The 16,796-nt window shown below is 53.0% G+C and overlaps 1 protein-coding gene across 2 annotated transcripts in view; it reads left to right on the plus strand.

The window, feature by feature from the left end:
- agpat3 (1-acylglycerol-3-phosphate O-acyltransferase 3) overlaps nt 1-14,437 on the plus strand; it is a 39,679-nt gene extending 25,242 nt beyond the window's left edge. For both annotated transcript variants that reach the window (XM_055645275.1, XM_055645274.1), the window contains exons 2-9: nt 3,638-3,862; nt 6,509-6,678; nt 8,432-8,593; nt 9,433-9,586; nt 10,589-10,691; nt 11,589-11,664; nt 12,643-12,841; nt 13,908-14,437. In XM_055645275.1, coding sequence (XP_055501250.1) covers nt 3,685-3,862; nt 6,509-6,678; nt 8,432-8,593; nt 9,433-9,586; nt 10,589-10,691; nt 11,589-11,664; nt 12,643-12,841; nt 13,908-13,996 — 1,131 coding nt within the window. In that variant the 5' untranslated portion in view covers nt 3,638-3,684 and the 3' untranslated portion in view covers nt 13,997-14,437. The remainder of the gene's footprint in view (nt 1-3,637; nt 3,863-6,508; nt 6,679-8,431; nt 8,594-9,432; nt 9,587-10,588; nt 10,692-11,588; nt 11,665-12,642; nt 12,842-13,907) is intronic.
- The last annotated feature ends 2,359 nt before the right edge of the window (nt 14,438-16,796 follow it).

The following is a 16,796-nucleotide window of genomic DNA, read 5'->3' on the forward strand; positions in this document are numbered from 1 at the left end:
TTCCAAGACTGAGCAGTACAGGAAGTGGGACATTCCAAACGGGAATGTCCCACGGAAGTTTGTAAACTAACAACTTGGCCCGGTAGTAGAGGCTTGAGTGGTTTGCTGGACTCGTCTGCAACGCATGATGATGCAGCTCCGGCGCTTTGAATTTAGACTTGTTTATTGTATTGTATATCTTTATTGTCATTTCCTGAGTATTCACATACCCAGAGGAAACAAAAAAACGTTGCTCAACCAGTGTCCATTCAGTGTGCATTAAAAAATAAATAGAAATAAAAATACATATATCATGAACAAATTAACACTACTAAACATCAACAGGCGTTCCGATCACCAGCGGCACGACAGTGGCTCTGCTGCAGTGTGTCCAGGTTGGTGGTTGGTGCGCGATACTTTGGCAGGGGGCAAAGTCCGTTTATCAGTCTTATAGCCTGCGGGAAGAAGCTGAGGAGCATCCTGCTGGTTTTGCAGCTAATGCTCCTGTACCTCTTCCCAGATGGCAGGATGGAGAATATGTGATGCGATGGGTGGTAGGGGTCTTTGATGATGGAGATGGCTCTGCTGATACATCTCTTCCTGTATATGTCCAGCAGGAAAGGGAGTGGAGCACCAATAATCCTGCTGGCGGTCTTCACAATCCTGTCTAGTTGGTGCCGTTCGTACGCCTTGCAGCTCCCGAACCAGGAAGTGATGCCGTCGGTTAATGTGCTCTCGATTGTCCCCCTATAAAAAGTTTGTAGGTGTGTAGTGGGTAAAGTGCACCACGGGCCCTGCAAGCGGCAGAGAAATGTTTCATTTTCTTGCAGCCTTTTTCAACACGTATTTAAAAGTGGTTCTTCCCAGTGGAATCAGAACTTTGCCCCCGTAAGCACGCAAAGTAGAGTTGTCTTTAATCAATGCCTCATTATTTCCTATCTTGTTGTAGAGGTTTACAGATGTTACATTCACTTTTGCTCCCGTGTCTAATTTGGCCTTGAAACTTTTATTATTGACAGTCATCAGAACTATAGGATGGAGAAACTTACCAGCTGTGTGCAGGAGTGAATACAAGGTTGACTCCCCTTGTGAGTTAATTGGACAGTCGTTGGGGGCCGATTCGAGCTGGTACTGGGAAGCAGAGCTTGTTTAATCTTGTTGTAACATGTGCAGATTAATGTAGATTGGTTTATGCATGAGAACCAATTATAGTAGAATCGCATCCCAAACCCCACCCTACTGTACGATTTATATTAACACCCACTTCCTGTACTGCTCTGTCTTGGAAGCGGTTATGAAGTTCCAGCAACTAACACCCTGCTGTACCGCCATAGTTTGAATACTGATTAAAGATGATCTTGGATTTGGCACAAGCAAAGACGACAGCCAGCAGCTTTCTCGATTTGCGCGTAGCGCTGTTCGGTGTCGGTCATGGTGCGGGAGGCATAGGAGGCAGGGCGCAAAGCACCATCGGCAGATGATTGTAGGAAGGCTGCGCCGAGCCCGAATCGTGAGGCATCGCAGGTAACTATCACAGGGCGCTTCAGGTCGAAGAATGCCAGGGTTGGTGCGCTGGACAGCTTCGATTTTAAAACGTCAAATGATTTTTGGTGTTGCTGGAACCAGTATCCTTTCTGGTTAGTTGTCGCAGGGGCAAACACAGCTCACAATGGTTGGTATGAATTTACCAAGATAGTTCACCACACCCAGGAATCGCTGCAGGCCGAGCACATCTGTGGGGGCGGGCATCTCTGTGATGGCGGCAGTTTTCTTCGGATCCGGCCTGAGACCGTCAGGAGTGAACACATGACCGACGTAGGTGACCTGTGAAACCCTGAATTTACACTTGTTAGGGTTGAATTTCAGGTTGATCTGACGTGCCGGGTCCAGGATAAGCTTCGCAGGCTTTCTGCAAGACTGAGCCATCGTAGAGCAGAAAACAAACTGAGAAAAATAAAATATAACCCAATACACAGAAGCAGCGGGACCCCAAGCTGACTGACATGACACTATGTAAATGACTGAATAACACAATCTGAAATCCAAGATCATCTTTAATCAGTATACAAACTATAGCAGTACAGCAGGTTGTTAATTGCTGGAACTTCATAACTGCTTCCAAGACTGAGCAGTACAGGAAGTGGGTGTTAATATAAATCATACAGTAGGGTGGGGTTAGTGATGCTATTCTACTATGATTGGTTATCATGCATAAACCAATCTACAATTTCCACGCTGTATCTCTAAACTAAAATGTCTGGAATGAGCTGCCAGAGGTGGTGGTGGAGGCAGGAGCAGTAACAACATTTAACAAGATAAGCACAAAATGCTGGAGTAACAGAGCGGGTCGGGTAGCATTCCCGGAGACACGGAACAGGTGACGTTTTGGGTCGAGACCCTTCTTCACACACCTGGACAGGTACATGAATAGACAGGTGACGTTTTGGGTGGGGACCCACCTTCAGCCCTTGGGCTACTGACACTAGCCTGCACGATCTCCCCAGCCGCTCGCTGGTCTAGGCTCAGTTACAATGTCAAGAGTTTACAGTGTTTCATTGTCTTGTGTCCCAGATAGAACAATGAAATTCTTGCTTCCAGCAGCACTGCAGAACATGTTTGCAGAGTACAATATCATAAACAAGAACAAAACAGTTCACTCCCGGTTGTCAAACACTTTCATTCCCATTCCCCTTCCCATTCCCGCACTGACCTTTCTGTCCCGGCTCTCCCCCACTGTCAGACTGAGGCCAAACTCAAATTAGAGTTTGACTTTGGGTTATTTTGCTTGGGGAGCTCACACTCCAGAGGTATAAATATGGATTTCTCGAGCTTCAAGTAACGCTTGCATCCCCCCCCCCCTCTCTCTCCATCATTCCCCCACACAAGTTGTTGTACTAACCTCAAAGCCGTTGTCTCATTGTCTGTAACTCGTTTCTCCTCGTCCACAGCCAACAATGGCCTGTTACCTTTATCATCGTTTCTTTTTCGCTTATCTTTCATTCATTTGTTCTATGTCTCTGCATCACTGTCTATATCTCTTGTTTCCCTCTCCCCCGACTCTCAGTCTGAAGATGCTGCCTGACCCGCTAAGTTACTCCAGCTTTTTGTGTCTATCTTTGTGTACATACACACACACGCACGCACGCAGGCATGCACGCGCAGACATCTGCGCGCGTGTGTGTGTTAACGTGCGAGTTAACGTGCGAGTTAACGTGCGAGGATCGCTGGTCGGTGCGGACTCAGTGGGCCAAAGAGAGTCCAGGACTAGAACTCATAGCCTCACAATTAAAGGACATTCCTTTAGGAAGGTGATGAGCTGAATCTGTGGCATTCTTTGAGGCCAAGTCAGTGGATATTTTTAAGGCAGAGATAGACAGATTCTTGATCAGTACGGGTGTCAGGAGTTATGGGGAGAAGGCAGGAGAATGTGGTTAGGAGGGAAGAATAGGATTGAATGGTGGAGTAGACTTGATGGGCCGAATGGCCTAAATCTGCTCCTATCACTTATGAATTTATGAATTACAAGGGGTGCGTTGATGACGTTAATCACGTATTGTCTTTCCGCTGACTGGTTAGCACGCAACAAAAGCTTTTCACTGTACCTCGGTACACGTTACAATGAATTACTGTGACTGAGTTGTCGGCTCTTGTGTTGCAGGTCGGTTATTCTGAGCGAGGGCCCGTGTAAACGTTTCTAGACCAACCATGAGTGCCATCGCCTACCTGAAGACCCACTTCATCGTCCACCTCTTGCTGGGGTTTGTCTTTGTGGTCAGCGGCCTCTGCATCAACTTCGTCCAGCTGTGTACGCTGCCCGTCTGGCTCTTCAGCAAACAGCTGTACAGGCATCTCAACTGCTGCCTGGCCTACTCTCTGTGGAGCCGTGAGTATCCTTCACCCCACCCTGCCCTCCGTCACGGACCTCCCAGCCGGGAGCCCGCCTAACAATCCTCCAGGGAATAGCCAGTGATTCCCAACCTGGGGCCATGGCAAATTTCAAGGGGGCCACAGAAAAATTTGGGGATTTATGGGGCCACAGGTTCAATGAACGAATGGTATGTTAGCTTTCATTGCAAAAGGATTTGAGTATAGGAGCAGGGAAGTTCTACTGCAGTTGTACAGGGTCTTGGTGAGACCACACCTGGACTATTGCGTACAGTTTTGGTCTCCAAATCTGAGGAAGGACATTATTGCCATAGAGGGAGTGCAGAGAAGGTTCACCAGACTGATTCCTGGGAAGTCAGGACTGTCTTATGAAGAAAGACTGGATAGACTTGGTTTATACTCTCTAGAATTTAGGAGATCGAGGGGGGATCTTATAGAAACTTACAAAATTCTTAAGGGGTTGGACAGGCTAGATGCAGGAAGATTGTTCCCGATGTTAGGGAACTCCAGGACAAGGGGTCACAGCTTAAGGATAAGGGGGAAATCCTTTAAAACCGAGATGAGAAGAACTTTTTTCACACAGAGAGTGGTGAATCTCTGGAACTCTCTGCCACAGAGGGTAGTTGAGGCCAGTTCATTGGCTATATTTAAGAGGGAGTTAAATGTGGCCCTTGTGGCTGAAGGGGATCAGGGGGTATGGAGAGAAGGCAGGTACGGGATACTGAGTTGGATGATCAGCCATGATCATATTGAATGGCGGTGCAGGCTCGAAGGGCCGAATGGCCTACTCCTGCACCTAATTTCTATGTTTCTATGAAGGGGGCCACTTTTTTCCGCTAATAATGTCAGGGGGTATTAAAGAAAAATTAAAGAGCCCAAGGGGGCCATGAACTAAAAAAGGTTGGGAACCACTGGACCATGCTGGAGGTTAACTCCCAGGATGGCGGGACTAACTGACATACGATGGGTCGACTGGGCTGGTATTCATTGGAATTTAGAAGGATGGGAGGGGATCTTATAGAAACATATATAAAATTTAGTTTTAGTCTTTTAGTTTTAGAGATGCTCTTCGGCCCACTGGGTCCGTGCTGACCAGCGATCTATCCCCGCACATTAACACTATCCTACACCACTGTCGTATCTTGCTCCACCACCAAGCCTCCGGCAGCATATTTCTTCGGAATTCTATCCCTTGTCCATGGATCTCGGACAAGCTGCCTGAGGAAGCTGTAGAAACCAATATGATTCTGGCTTTTAAAAGACACTAAGGAAGGGGTTCGAGTGATTTGGGCCAAATGCGGGCAATGGGAACTAGCTCAGAATGGCAAATCGGACAGCATGGACTAGATGGGCCGAAGGGCCTGTTTCTGTGCTGCAGAGCTCTGTGACTGTGGTGCTGGAAGTCCAATATACAAACTAAGAATGCTCGAAACACTCTGCAGGTCAGGCGGCATCTACAGAGAATCGGTCGATGTCACATTGTTTAGTTTAGAGATACAGTGCAGAAGCAGGCCCTTCGGCCCACCGAGTCCACACCGACCAGCCATCCCCGCGCACTAACACTATTAATCCACAGACCTGTACGTCTTTGGAGGGCGGGAGGAAACCCAAGGTCTCTGAGAAAAGTGTAGGAAGGAACTGGTTTACACTGAAGACAGCATCTGGCGAGAAGCAATGGGTGATGTTTGGGGTCCAGACCCATCTTCAGCAGAAAGCCCATGCGGTCACGGGGAGAAGGTATAAACTCTGTACAGGCAGCACCCGTAGTCAGGATCAAACCCGGGTCTCCGGCGCTGTAAGGCAGCATCTCTACCGCTGTGCCATCCTGCCGCTTGTATTATAATGACCTCTTATCAGAACTCCGTTCCTCTCCCCTTCAATGCCTCGTGATCTGCTGAAAGTCTCCAGCCCTTACAGTTTTCAATTTCTGGCTGCACGAATATGCCGGGCTGCAAAGTGTCGACAAATTCCCGTGCGTTTTCCCCCTGTGGAGCGGCCGGTGACCCTTGGCCTCCTGGCCTTTGGCAGGTGACCCGTTTGTGACCTTTGGGGGTGGAGGGTGCGTTGAAGGCGTTCCCGGGATGGTGGGACTGTCATATGCTGAGAGAATGGAGCGGCTGGGTTTGTACACTCTGGAGTTTAGAAGGATGAGAGGGCATCTCATTGAAACATATCAGATTATTAAGGGTTTGGACACGCTAGAGGCAGGAAACATGTTCCCGATGTTGGGGGAGTCCAGAACCAGGGGCCACACACACACAGTTTAAGAATAAGGAGTAAGCCATTTAGAACAGAGATGAAGAAACACTTTTTCTCACAGAGAGTTGTGAGTCTGTGGAATTCTCTGCCTCAGAGGGCGGTGGAGGCTGGTTCTCTGGATACTTTCATGAGAGAGCTAGGTAGGGCTCTTAAAGATAGCGGAGTCAGGGGGGGAGAAGGCAGGAACGGGGTACTGATTGGGGATGATCAGCCATGATCATATTAAATGGCGGTGCTGGCTCGAAGGGCCGAATGGCCTACTCCTGCACCTATTGTCTATTGTGTATTGAGGGTGTATGCCTGGCGGCCATTGCTCCTGCTGACCTGACCCTCACCCCTCTCTCTCTCTCTCTCTCCCTCCCTCCCTCCCTCCCTCTCTGTGTAGAGCTGGTCTTGCTGCTGGAGTGGTGGTCTGGCACAGAATGCACGCTCTTCACTGACCAGGCCACGGTGGACAGGTTCGGCAAAGAACATGTCATCGTCATCTTAAACCACAATTACGAGATTGACTTCCTGTGCGGCTGGACCATGTGTGAGAGATACGGCGTGCTCGGGGTCAGTAACACTCGCGAACGTTTACACCTCTTGGTTACTCCTCACAGGGCCACTCCGTCCCCCCGTTCAGTTTAGTCCGAGATAGACTCACAATGCTGGGGTAACTCAGCGGGGACAGGTGGCATCTGTGGAGAGAAGGAATGGGTGACGTTTGGGGTCGAGACCCTTCTTTTGACCGAGAGTCAGGGGAGAGGCAGATACAGAGATAAGGAAGGGTGAGGTGTGAAAACGACAGATCAAAGGGGATGAAACTCCAGGAAAATGTAGAACATGTCATTGTTTGCAGGGGAAGGTGATACAAAGTAAAGTTGAACCTGGGGGACAGTCAAACACGTCAGAGAACTATGATGGGGGAGGGATGGGGAGAGAGAGGGGTAGCAAGGGTTACTTGCTAGAGAAAGTTAGAGAAATCAAAACACATACTGCTGGATTCCAAGCTGCCCAAGCGAAATATGAGGTGCTGTCAATATGAGTTTTAGTTCAGTTTAGTTTATTGTCACGTGTACCGAGGTACAGAGAAAAGCCTTTGTTGCGTGCTGACCAGTCAGCGGTAAGACAATACATGGTTACAATCGAGCCATTTACAGTGATAAGGGAATAACGTTTAGTGCAAGGTAAAGCCGGCAAAGTTCGATCAAGGATAATCTGAGGATTGATCAGCCTTGATAACATTGAATGGCGGTGCTGGCTCGAAGGTCCGAATGGCCTACTCCTGCACCTATTGTCTATTGTCTGTTGTCTGCTCTCTAGTTGGTGAGAGGATGATTTAGTTGCCTGATAACAGCTGGGAAGAAACTGTCCCTGAATCTGGAGGTGTGCGTTTTCACACTGGCCTGATGGGAGAGGGGAGAAGAGGGAGTGACCGGGGTGAGACTGGTCCTTGATGATGCTGCTGGCCTTGCCGAGGTAGCGTGAGGTGTAGATGGAGTCAATGGGAGAGAGGTTGGTTTGTGTGATGGTCTGGGCTGCGTCCACAACTCGCAGACAATTATTGTCACGTGTACCGAGGTACAGTGAAAAGCTTCTGCTTGTGTGCTATCCAGTCCAAAAACAGACTATAACGAGAGGGACGGGGAAATGTACGGTGAGGGGGGAAAGATTTAATAGGAACCTGAGAGGCAACCTTTTTTAACATAAAGGGTGGTGGGTTTATGGAACGAGCAGCCGGAGGAGGTAGTTGAGGCTGGGCCTATCGCAATGTTTAAGAAACAGTTGGACAGGTACATGGATAGGACAGGTTTGGAGGGATTATGGGCCAAACGCAGGCAGGGTGGGGGGGGGGTGGGGGGAGGGGGTCAGTGTGGTGAGGGTTCGGGGTGGTGTGGTGGGAGTTCGGGTAGTGAGAGGTCAGGGTGGTGAGGGTGGTGGGGGCCAGGGTGAGGGTCCAGGGGGTTCAGTGTTCAGGGTGGGGGGGGGGGGGGGGGGGGTCAGTGTGGTGAAGGGTGGGGGGGGGGGGGTCAGGGTGGGTGGGGGCCAGGGTGCATGTTCAGGGTTCAGGGTGGGGGTGTGAGGGTCAGGGGTGGTGAGGGTCATTGTGGTGGGGGCCAGGGTGGTGAGGGTCAGGGGGGGTGGGGGTTCAGGGTGGGGGGGGTGAGGGTCAGGGTGGTGAGGGTCAGGGTGGTGAGGGTCAGGGTGGGGGTGTGAGGGTCAGGGTGGTGAGGGTCAGGGTGGTGGGGGCCAGGGTGGGTGGGGGCCAGGGTGGGGGTTCAGGGTTCAGGGTGGGTGCCTGATCCATTTCTGCCCATGTGCCTAGAGCTCCAAGGTGCTGGCGAAACACGAGCTGCTGTACGTGCCACTGATCGGGTGGACGTGGTATTTCCTGGAGATAGTTTTCTGTAAACGTCGCTGGGACGAGGACAGAGACACCGTGACCAATGGCCTGCAGGCTCTGCGGGATTACCCGGAGTACATGTGGGTGAGTGCGTGCGTGCGTGCGTGCGTGCGCGGTGGGAGCGGCTGCCCAGGGGAACAGCAGCGGCCGGGGAAGTCTGGGGGAGACTTTGAATGTTTGTTTCCAACAAGTAGCGTGATACAACATGGAAACAGGCCCTTCGGCCCACCCAGTCCATGCTAACTAACGATCATAGAGTCGTAGAGTGATACAGTGTGGAAACAGGCACTTCAGCCCAACTTGCCCACACCGGCCAACAATGCCCCAGCTACACTAGTCCCACTTGCCTGCGCTTGGCCCATATCCCTCCAAACCTGTCCTATCCATGTACCTGTCTAACTTTCTTAAACGATGGGATAGTCCCAGCCTCAACTACCTCCTCTGGCAACTCGTTCCATACACCCACCACCCTCTGTGTGAAAAGTTGCCCCTCAGATTCCTATTAACTCTTTTCCCCCTTCACCTTGAACTGATGTCCTCTGGTCCTCGACTCACTTACTCTGGGCAATCTACTCCTCTCATGATGTTATACAACTCTATAAGATCACCCCTCAAACTCCTGCGCTTCAAGAAATAAAGTCCTTAAAGGAATAAAGAAACGAAACCTCTCCCTGTAGCTCACACCCTCGAGTCCCGGCAACATCCTCGTAAATCTTCTGTGCACCCTTTCCTGCTTGACAACATCTAACTAAACAAAAGTAAATGGGTGGGCACAGAATGCTGGAGTAACTCAGCGGGGCAGGCAGCATCTGTGGAGAGAAGGAATGGGTGATGTTTCGGGTCGAGACGCTGGTCCTTCCGGGTCCTGGCGGTGGGTACGCGATGGGCAGAACGTTGACCACTCGGCCCCCTTGTGCTTGCAGTTCCTGTTGTACTGCGAGGGCACGAGGTTTACGGAGAAGAAGCATCGCATCAGCATGGAGGTGGCCGAGTCCAAGGGCTTGCCTAAGCTGAAGCATCACCTGCTGCCCCGGACCAAGGGCTTCACCACCACCGTGGAGTATCTGAGGGGGACAAGTGAGTATCCTCGCACCCTGGCCAGCTGATCCTCACACACCAGCTCCCAGCAATAACATCACCTCTCACTAGTCTAAACTGCAACACAGTGGTGAAATCTTCTTCCCACCCCCCCTCCCCCTCCCCCCATCTCCCCCCCCCCATCTCCCCCATCTCCCCCCCCCCCCCCCCATCTCCCCCTCCCCCCATCTCCCCCTCCCCACATCCCCCATCCCCCATCCACAACCCCCACAGCCCCTCCTCCCTCCCCACTCTCCCTCCCCCACCCCTCCTCCCCCCACCACCCACGGTGTTAAATAATTCCCCCCCCCACCCCGTCCAACCTGAAGCTCCCACCAGAGATACCCAACCAGCGTTTCCCAGGATTGCCGTTTGATTCATCTGGGAATTTATTGACAATAGACAATAGGTGCAGGGGGAGGCCATTCGACCCTTCGAGCCAGCACCATCATTCAATGTGATCATGGCTGATCATCCCCAATCAGTACCCCGTTCCTGCCTTCTGCCCATATCCCCTGACTCCGCTATCTTTAAGAGCCCTATCTAGCTCTCTCTTGTGAGTATCCAGAGAACGGGCCTCCACCGCCCTCTGAGGTAGAGAATTCCACAGACTCACAACTCTCAACGTGAGAAAAAGTGTTTCCTCGTCTCCGTTCTAAATGGCTTACCCCTTATTCTTTTAACAGTGTGTGGCCCCTGGTTCTGGACTCCCCCAACATGGGGAACATGTTTTCTGCCTCTAGCGTGTCCAAACCCTTAATAATCTTATATGTTTCAATGAGATATCCTCTGATCCTTCTAAACTCCAGAGTGTACAAGCCCAGCTGCTCCATTCTCTCAGCATATGACAGTCGCACCATCCCGGGGATTAACCTTGTAAACCTACGCTGCACTCTCTCAATAGTAAGAATGTCCTTCCTCAAATTAGGGGACCATACCTTCTGATTTCTGTTCCTGATTTCTCCCTCTTGCCCCCACCCCCCCTCCCGCTCTGCGCTTCAGTTACTGCTGTCTACGACGTGACGTTAAACTTCCGAGACCAAGAGACCCCCACGTTGCTGGGAATCCTTCACGGCAAGCAGTACCACGCGGACATGTGTGTCAGGTGAGTGGTGGTATTGTGTGATATAGAAACATAGACAATAGGTGCAGGAGTAGGCCATTCGGCCCTTCGAGCCAGCACCGCCATTCAATATGATCATGGCTGATCATCCACAATCAGTACCCCGTTCCTGCCTTCTCCCCATATCCCTTGATTCCATTACCCCTAAGAGCTAAATCTAATTCTCCCTTGAAAGTATCCAGAGAACCTGCTTCCACCGCTCTCTGAGGCAGAGAATTCCACAGACTCTGTGAGAAAAAGTGTTTCCTCGTCTCCGTTCTAAATGGCTTACCCCTTATTCTTAAACTGTGGCCCCTGGTTCTGGACTCCCCCAACATCGGGAACATGTTTCCTGCCTCTAGCGTGTCTAAACCCTTAATAATCTTATATGTTTCAATAAGATTCCCTCTCATCCTTCTAAACTCCAGAGTGTACAAGCCCAGCTGCTCCATTCTCTCAGCCTTTGTTCCTTCCACCGGCAGCGGCGTCCTCACTTCCACGTGGTCCGTCCTCGTCCGCCAGTCGGCGCCATCTTTGATCGCCGCAGTGACCTATCCACTATCTTCACCGGATCCTCTCCGTATGCCTCCATGGTGCCGACCCAGGCCCCAGCCGCGGGGCCCACACACCCAGGCCCAGCCGTGGGGCCCACACACCCAGGCCCCACACACCCAGGCGAAGACGCGGGCCCCACAGACCCTGGGGCCGATGGACGCAGGCTCCGTCGACTCACGAGGCTGCGGCCCACAGTTTCTATGCAGCCTCTGCGGAAGACCCGTGAACGGGTGGATCGTAATCACGTATTGTCTTTCCGCTGACTGGTTAGCACGCAACTAAAAGCTTTTCCCTGTACCTCGGTACACGTGACAATAAACTGAACTGAATGTTCCTGTTTGACAGGAGGTTCTCTGTGGACGAGATCCCTGAGGATGAGAAGGAGTGTGCGGCCTGGCTCCACAAGCTGTACCAGGAGAAGGTAGGCCTCCAACTACCACCTACCTGTTTGACTGACGCTTAAGAAACAGTTGGACAGGTACCCGGATAGGACAAGTTTAGAGGTGGATCATGATAGGAATAGATCGGGTAGATGTACAGAATCTCTTGCCCAGAGTAGGTAAATCGAGGACCAGGGGACATGGGTTTAAGGTGAAGGGGAAAAGATTTAATAGGAACTTTTTCACACAGAGGGTGGTGGGTGTATGGAACGAGCTGCCAGAGGAGGTAGTTGAGGCTGGAACTATCCCAACGTTTAAGAAGCAGTTAGACAGGTACATGGATAGGACAGGTTTGGAGGGATATGGGCCAAACGGAGGTAGGTGGGACTGGTGTAGATGGGACATGTTGGCCGGTGTACAGAGTTTGAATCCCGTGACCTGCTTTCCATAGCGATCTTCGGTTTCACAAGTTACAACAAGTTCACCAGTTATAGTAGTATTAGGCCATTTGGCCCATCGAGTCCACTCTGCCATTCAATCATGGCTGATCTCTCTGTCCCTCCTAGCCCCATTTTCCTGCCTTCTCCCCATAAGATTCAGATTCAGATTCAGATTCAATAGATAACCCTCGACACCCTCCCCCACTCCAAAGACGTACAGGTTTGTAGGTTGATTGGTGTAAATGTAAATTGGCCCTCATGTGTGTTGTGTGATGCTCTCTCCCCCTCTCCCCCCTTCTCTCTCCCCCTTTCTCTCTCTCTCCCCCCTTCTCTCTCTCTCCCTCTCCCCCCTTCGCTCCCTCTCCCCCCCCTCCCCTCTCCCCCTCTCTCTCCCCCTTCTCTCTCCCCCATCCCTCCTCTCCCTCTCTCCCCCCTTTATACCCATTGCCTGTACACTGTACTCATTTGTTAAAGTTACAGTGGCCATGATATCCGGTGTGGTATATGTTGTGTCCAGCCCAGATGGTGTAGGTGTAGGTGTGGCCTCACTGATGACTTGTGTCCTCCCTCCCTGTACAGGATGCGCTGCAGGAGCAGTACGCCAAGGAGGGCACCTTCCCCGGGCAGCGGATACTGCCCCGCCGCCGGCCATGGCCCTTCCTCAACTGGCTCTTCTGGGTCATCCTGCTGCTCACCCCACTCTTCAGCTTCATGCTGGGCGTCTTCGCCAGTGGCTCACCCATCCTCATCTGCTCATTCCTACTGTTCGTCGGAGCAGGTAGACTACCCCCCCCCCCCCCCCCTCCTTCTCCCTGCCCCCTCTCCCTCCCTTCCGACCCCCTCCCCTTCTTCTCCCCCTCCCCCTCCCCCCTGCCCTGCCCCTCTCCCTCCCTCCCCCCCCCCTCCCCTCTCTCTCCCCCTCCCTCTCCCACTCTCCCCCCATCCTCCTCCCTCTCCCTCTCACTCCGCCCCTCCCCTCCTCCATCTATCCACCAGCAGGGGTTGTGAGGAGCTGCAGGTTTGCGGCTGTGCGCCTGATTACAGGAGGATGTGGAGCTTTGGAGATGTTGACCAGTGGAGTCGCAGGTAGACAGGGCGGTCAAGAAGGCCTTTGACACGTCAGCCTTCATCAGCCAGGGTGTTGAGTGCAGAAGTTGGGAAGTCTCATTGGTGAGGCCGCATTTAGAATATTGTGTTCAGATATGGGCACCGTGTTATAGGGAAGATGTTGTCAAGCTGGAGAGGGTTCAGAGAAGATTCACGAGGATGGGGCGATCTTATAGAGGTGTATGAAATAATGAGAGGAATAGATCGGGTGGATGCACAGAACATGGTACTGATTGTGGATGATCAGCCATGATCACATTGAATGGTGGTGCTGGCTCGAAGGGCCGAATGGCCTACTCCTGCACCTATTGTCTATTGAGTGTCTTGCCCAGAGTAGGGGAATCGAGGACCAGAGGACATAGGTTTAAGGTGAGCGGGGAAAGATTTAATAGGAACCTGAGGGGTAACTTTTTCACACAGACGGTGGTGGGTGTATGGAACGAGCTGCTGGAGGAGGTAGTTAAGGCTGGACTATCCCAACATTTAACAAACATTCAGACAGGGACATGGATAGGACGGGTTTACAGGGATGTGGGCCAAACGCAGTGTAGATGGGGCATGTTGGCCAGTGTGGGTAAGTTGGGCCGAAGGGCCTGTTTCAATGCTGTGTGACTAGGTGTGAAGTGGGGTGGGCGGCTGGGTGTGGGGCAGTCGCTTGAGCTTGCTGACCGCTCGGTCCACTCTCTGGCCAAGCTCACCCCCCCCCCCCCCCCCCCCCCCCCCTCCTGTCTCCACAGCCTCGTTCTGTGTGCGGCGGCTGATCGGGGGGACGGAGATCGGCAAAGGGTCGAGTTACGGAAACCAGGAGTTCAAGAAGAGGATGTAGAGCAGAGGGTGACCCGCTGGCCGATGACCCACGTGGCTCTGTGACTCCGGACACGTCCAGCCCACCCTCACCTGACAGCAACTCACTCCCCACTACAGCAGCAGCAGCAGCAGCAGCAGCCCCAGCACAGCACAGCCTGCCCGTGCCCACCGCCCACACACCCCACACACCCACTCACCCCACACACCCACCCCACACTACAGCAGCAGCCCCAGCACAGCACAAGCCCGCCAGTGCCCACCCCACACACACACACACACAGTGCACACACACACACACACACACACACACACCCGTTGTGACCCGCGTGCCCTCTGTCCACCCTGCCCTCCTCTGGGGCACAGTTCTGGCCGCCTGTGACTGACTAGAGTGCTGAATGCTCGCACCAGCTGCCTCATCGCTGCCCGTCCCTGCACTGGGCAGCTCCCTCTCCTTACTCTGTCCACCTCCCCCTCCCCCCCCCCCCCCCCCCCCCCCCGGCTTTCCATTTTCTCTCCTATCCATTTTCCTCTGTCTCTCTCTCCCCCACTCCCTTGTCCTCTGCAAATCGACTCTCCCCTCTTTCCCTCCCTCCCTCACCCTCCACCTTCAGTTTCTCCAGCCTCTATATCACCTTTTCTCTGTCACCTCTCTCTCCCTCTCTCCCCTCTCTCCCTCTCTCCCTCTCTCCCCCTCTCCCTCTCTCCCTCTTCCCTTCCACTCTGCCTCTCCCCCGTTCTAATTCCATATGACTGACTCTCCTCACTCTCAGGCGTGAGGTGTGTATGTAGGTGTGTGTGAATGTGTGTAGCGGCATGATGATGGTAATGGCGTGTGTGTGGTGGGGGTGGGGGGGGGGTGTGTGGTGGGGGTGGGCTTGTGTTTCTATGACGACGGAGGCTGTGTGTGCTGGACCCCCTCACTGTGAACACAGCCGAGTCCCGCCCCAACTTCAACTCTCCCACCCCTCCCTGCTGCTCCCTACGCCATGAGTCCCACCTGACCCCACCCACTCCCCTCCCCTCCCCTCCCCTCCCAGGTCTCCAGGCAGGAGGAGAAGGAACGTCACCCATTCCTTCTCTCCAGAGATGCTGCCCGCATGTTCCCTCGATAGTGGGCGCGGTGACATTCCGCATCACTCTCCCCCAGCCTAGCGACAGTGTACAGGGAGCTTCACTCTGTGTCTGCCCTGTAGCCACCCTGCCCACCCTGCCCAGAGTGCTGGAGTAACTCAGCGGGTCAGGCAGCATCTGTGGAGAACATGGATAGGTGACGTTTCACAGAGTGCTGGAGTAACTCAGCGGGTCAGGCAGCATCTATGGCGCTAAGGAAATAGGCAACGTTTTGGGCCGAAACCCGTAAGGGTTTCAACCCGAAACGTTGCCTATTTCCAGAAGGATTTCGGCCCGAAACGTTGCCTATTTCCTTAGCTCCATAGATGCTGCTGCACCATAACTCAGCGGGTCAGGCAGCATCTGTGGAGAACTTTATTTCAGGTCGGCACCCTTGGTACATTCTAGGAGCTGAATTAGGCCATTCGGCCCATCAAGTCTACTCCGTCATTCAATCATGGCTGATCTATCTCTCCCTCCCAACCCCATTCTCCTGCCTTCTCTCCATAACCCCCAACGCTGTTAGGCGTGATGTCCACAGACTCCATAGTTCCCCAGCCCCGTGCTGTTTGCTTCTTGCACCTTCAAGGGTCTGAGGAAGGGTCTCAACCCAAAACGTCACCTATCCATGTTCTCCACAGATGCTGCCTGACCTGCTGAATTACTCCAGCACTGTGTCTTTTTTTGTTGTTGTCGTAAAGCAGCACCTGCAGTTCCTTGTTTTTCCCCTGACCAGAATATATTTGTTCTAGAGCACTGACCCCCCCCCCCCCCCCCCCCCCCCCCCATCTCCATCTCCCCCCCCCCCCCCTTCCCTGTAAACAGAAAACTCATGACACTGGCATAGTTGTTTTTTTTATAATAAGATAGTTTAATGAAATAAAGTAGTAATATAATGATTAAACCTAGGCCGTGGGCGGGCAGGCAGGTCACAGACATGCCCCACAGTGACGTCCAACCTTCCTGGGTGAGGTGGTCACTTCATCCAGCTGTGGTGATGGTCTATGCTCCCCCCTCCCCCCTCCAGCACATCTGGATGGAGTGGTGCTGCGTGGCCAGGTGTGCCCTGCCCTGCCTCGGTTTGACAGGTGTGTGTGTGTGTGTGTCTACGCCATGCTGGCCCCAGAGCCCAGCCTCACCTAGCACGGGATATTCGACTGCGCTCTGTCTCTCTCTCTCTCTCTCTCTCTCTCTCTACTCTAGACGTGAAAGATCCCGTTGCCCCTGGTTTTTCGGGGAAGAGTTGGAGCTGTGGCTCTTATTTATTCTTCGCCGGTGTGTGGCTGGGGGCCGGGACTGTGGAGCGTTCTCCCCGGGGAGAGGGGTGGAGGGGGGGGGGGGGGGGGGGAGGTGTTGTTGTGAGTGTGGGAGCTCCCGCTTCACAGTGAGCCCCTCGCTGTGTCCACCACGGATGGCCCTCCATTGACCGCGGAGAGATTCGGGCAAGCGGGGAGCAGCGGTCAGCTGTCCTGCCCGGGGTCAGCAGCGGCGTGTGTATGTGTGGGGAGGGGGAGGGGGGGGTCAGCGTGCGGTCCGGTTGTAAACTACCCTGTAAATACTGTAAGGCGCCCGGCTTTAGCGCGTGCGTGTGCGGCACCTGGAACCGTCGTGAGGGGAGAGCGGGCGATAGCCTGGGTCCTCTGCCGCTGCACTGGAGCCGCTGCACCGGAGCCTCTCCACCGTTGCATGTCCTGCGGTTTCATGCACTT

The sequence above is a fragment of the Leucoraja erinacea genome, chromosome 13 (assembly GCF_028641065.1).
Source record: "Leucoraja erinacea ecotype New England chromosome 13, Leri_hhj_1, whole genome shotgun sequence".
Lineage (NCBI taxonomy): Eukaryota > Metazoa > Chordata > Chondrichthyes > Rajiformes > Rajidae > Leucoraja > Leucoraja erinaceus.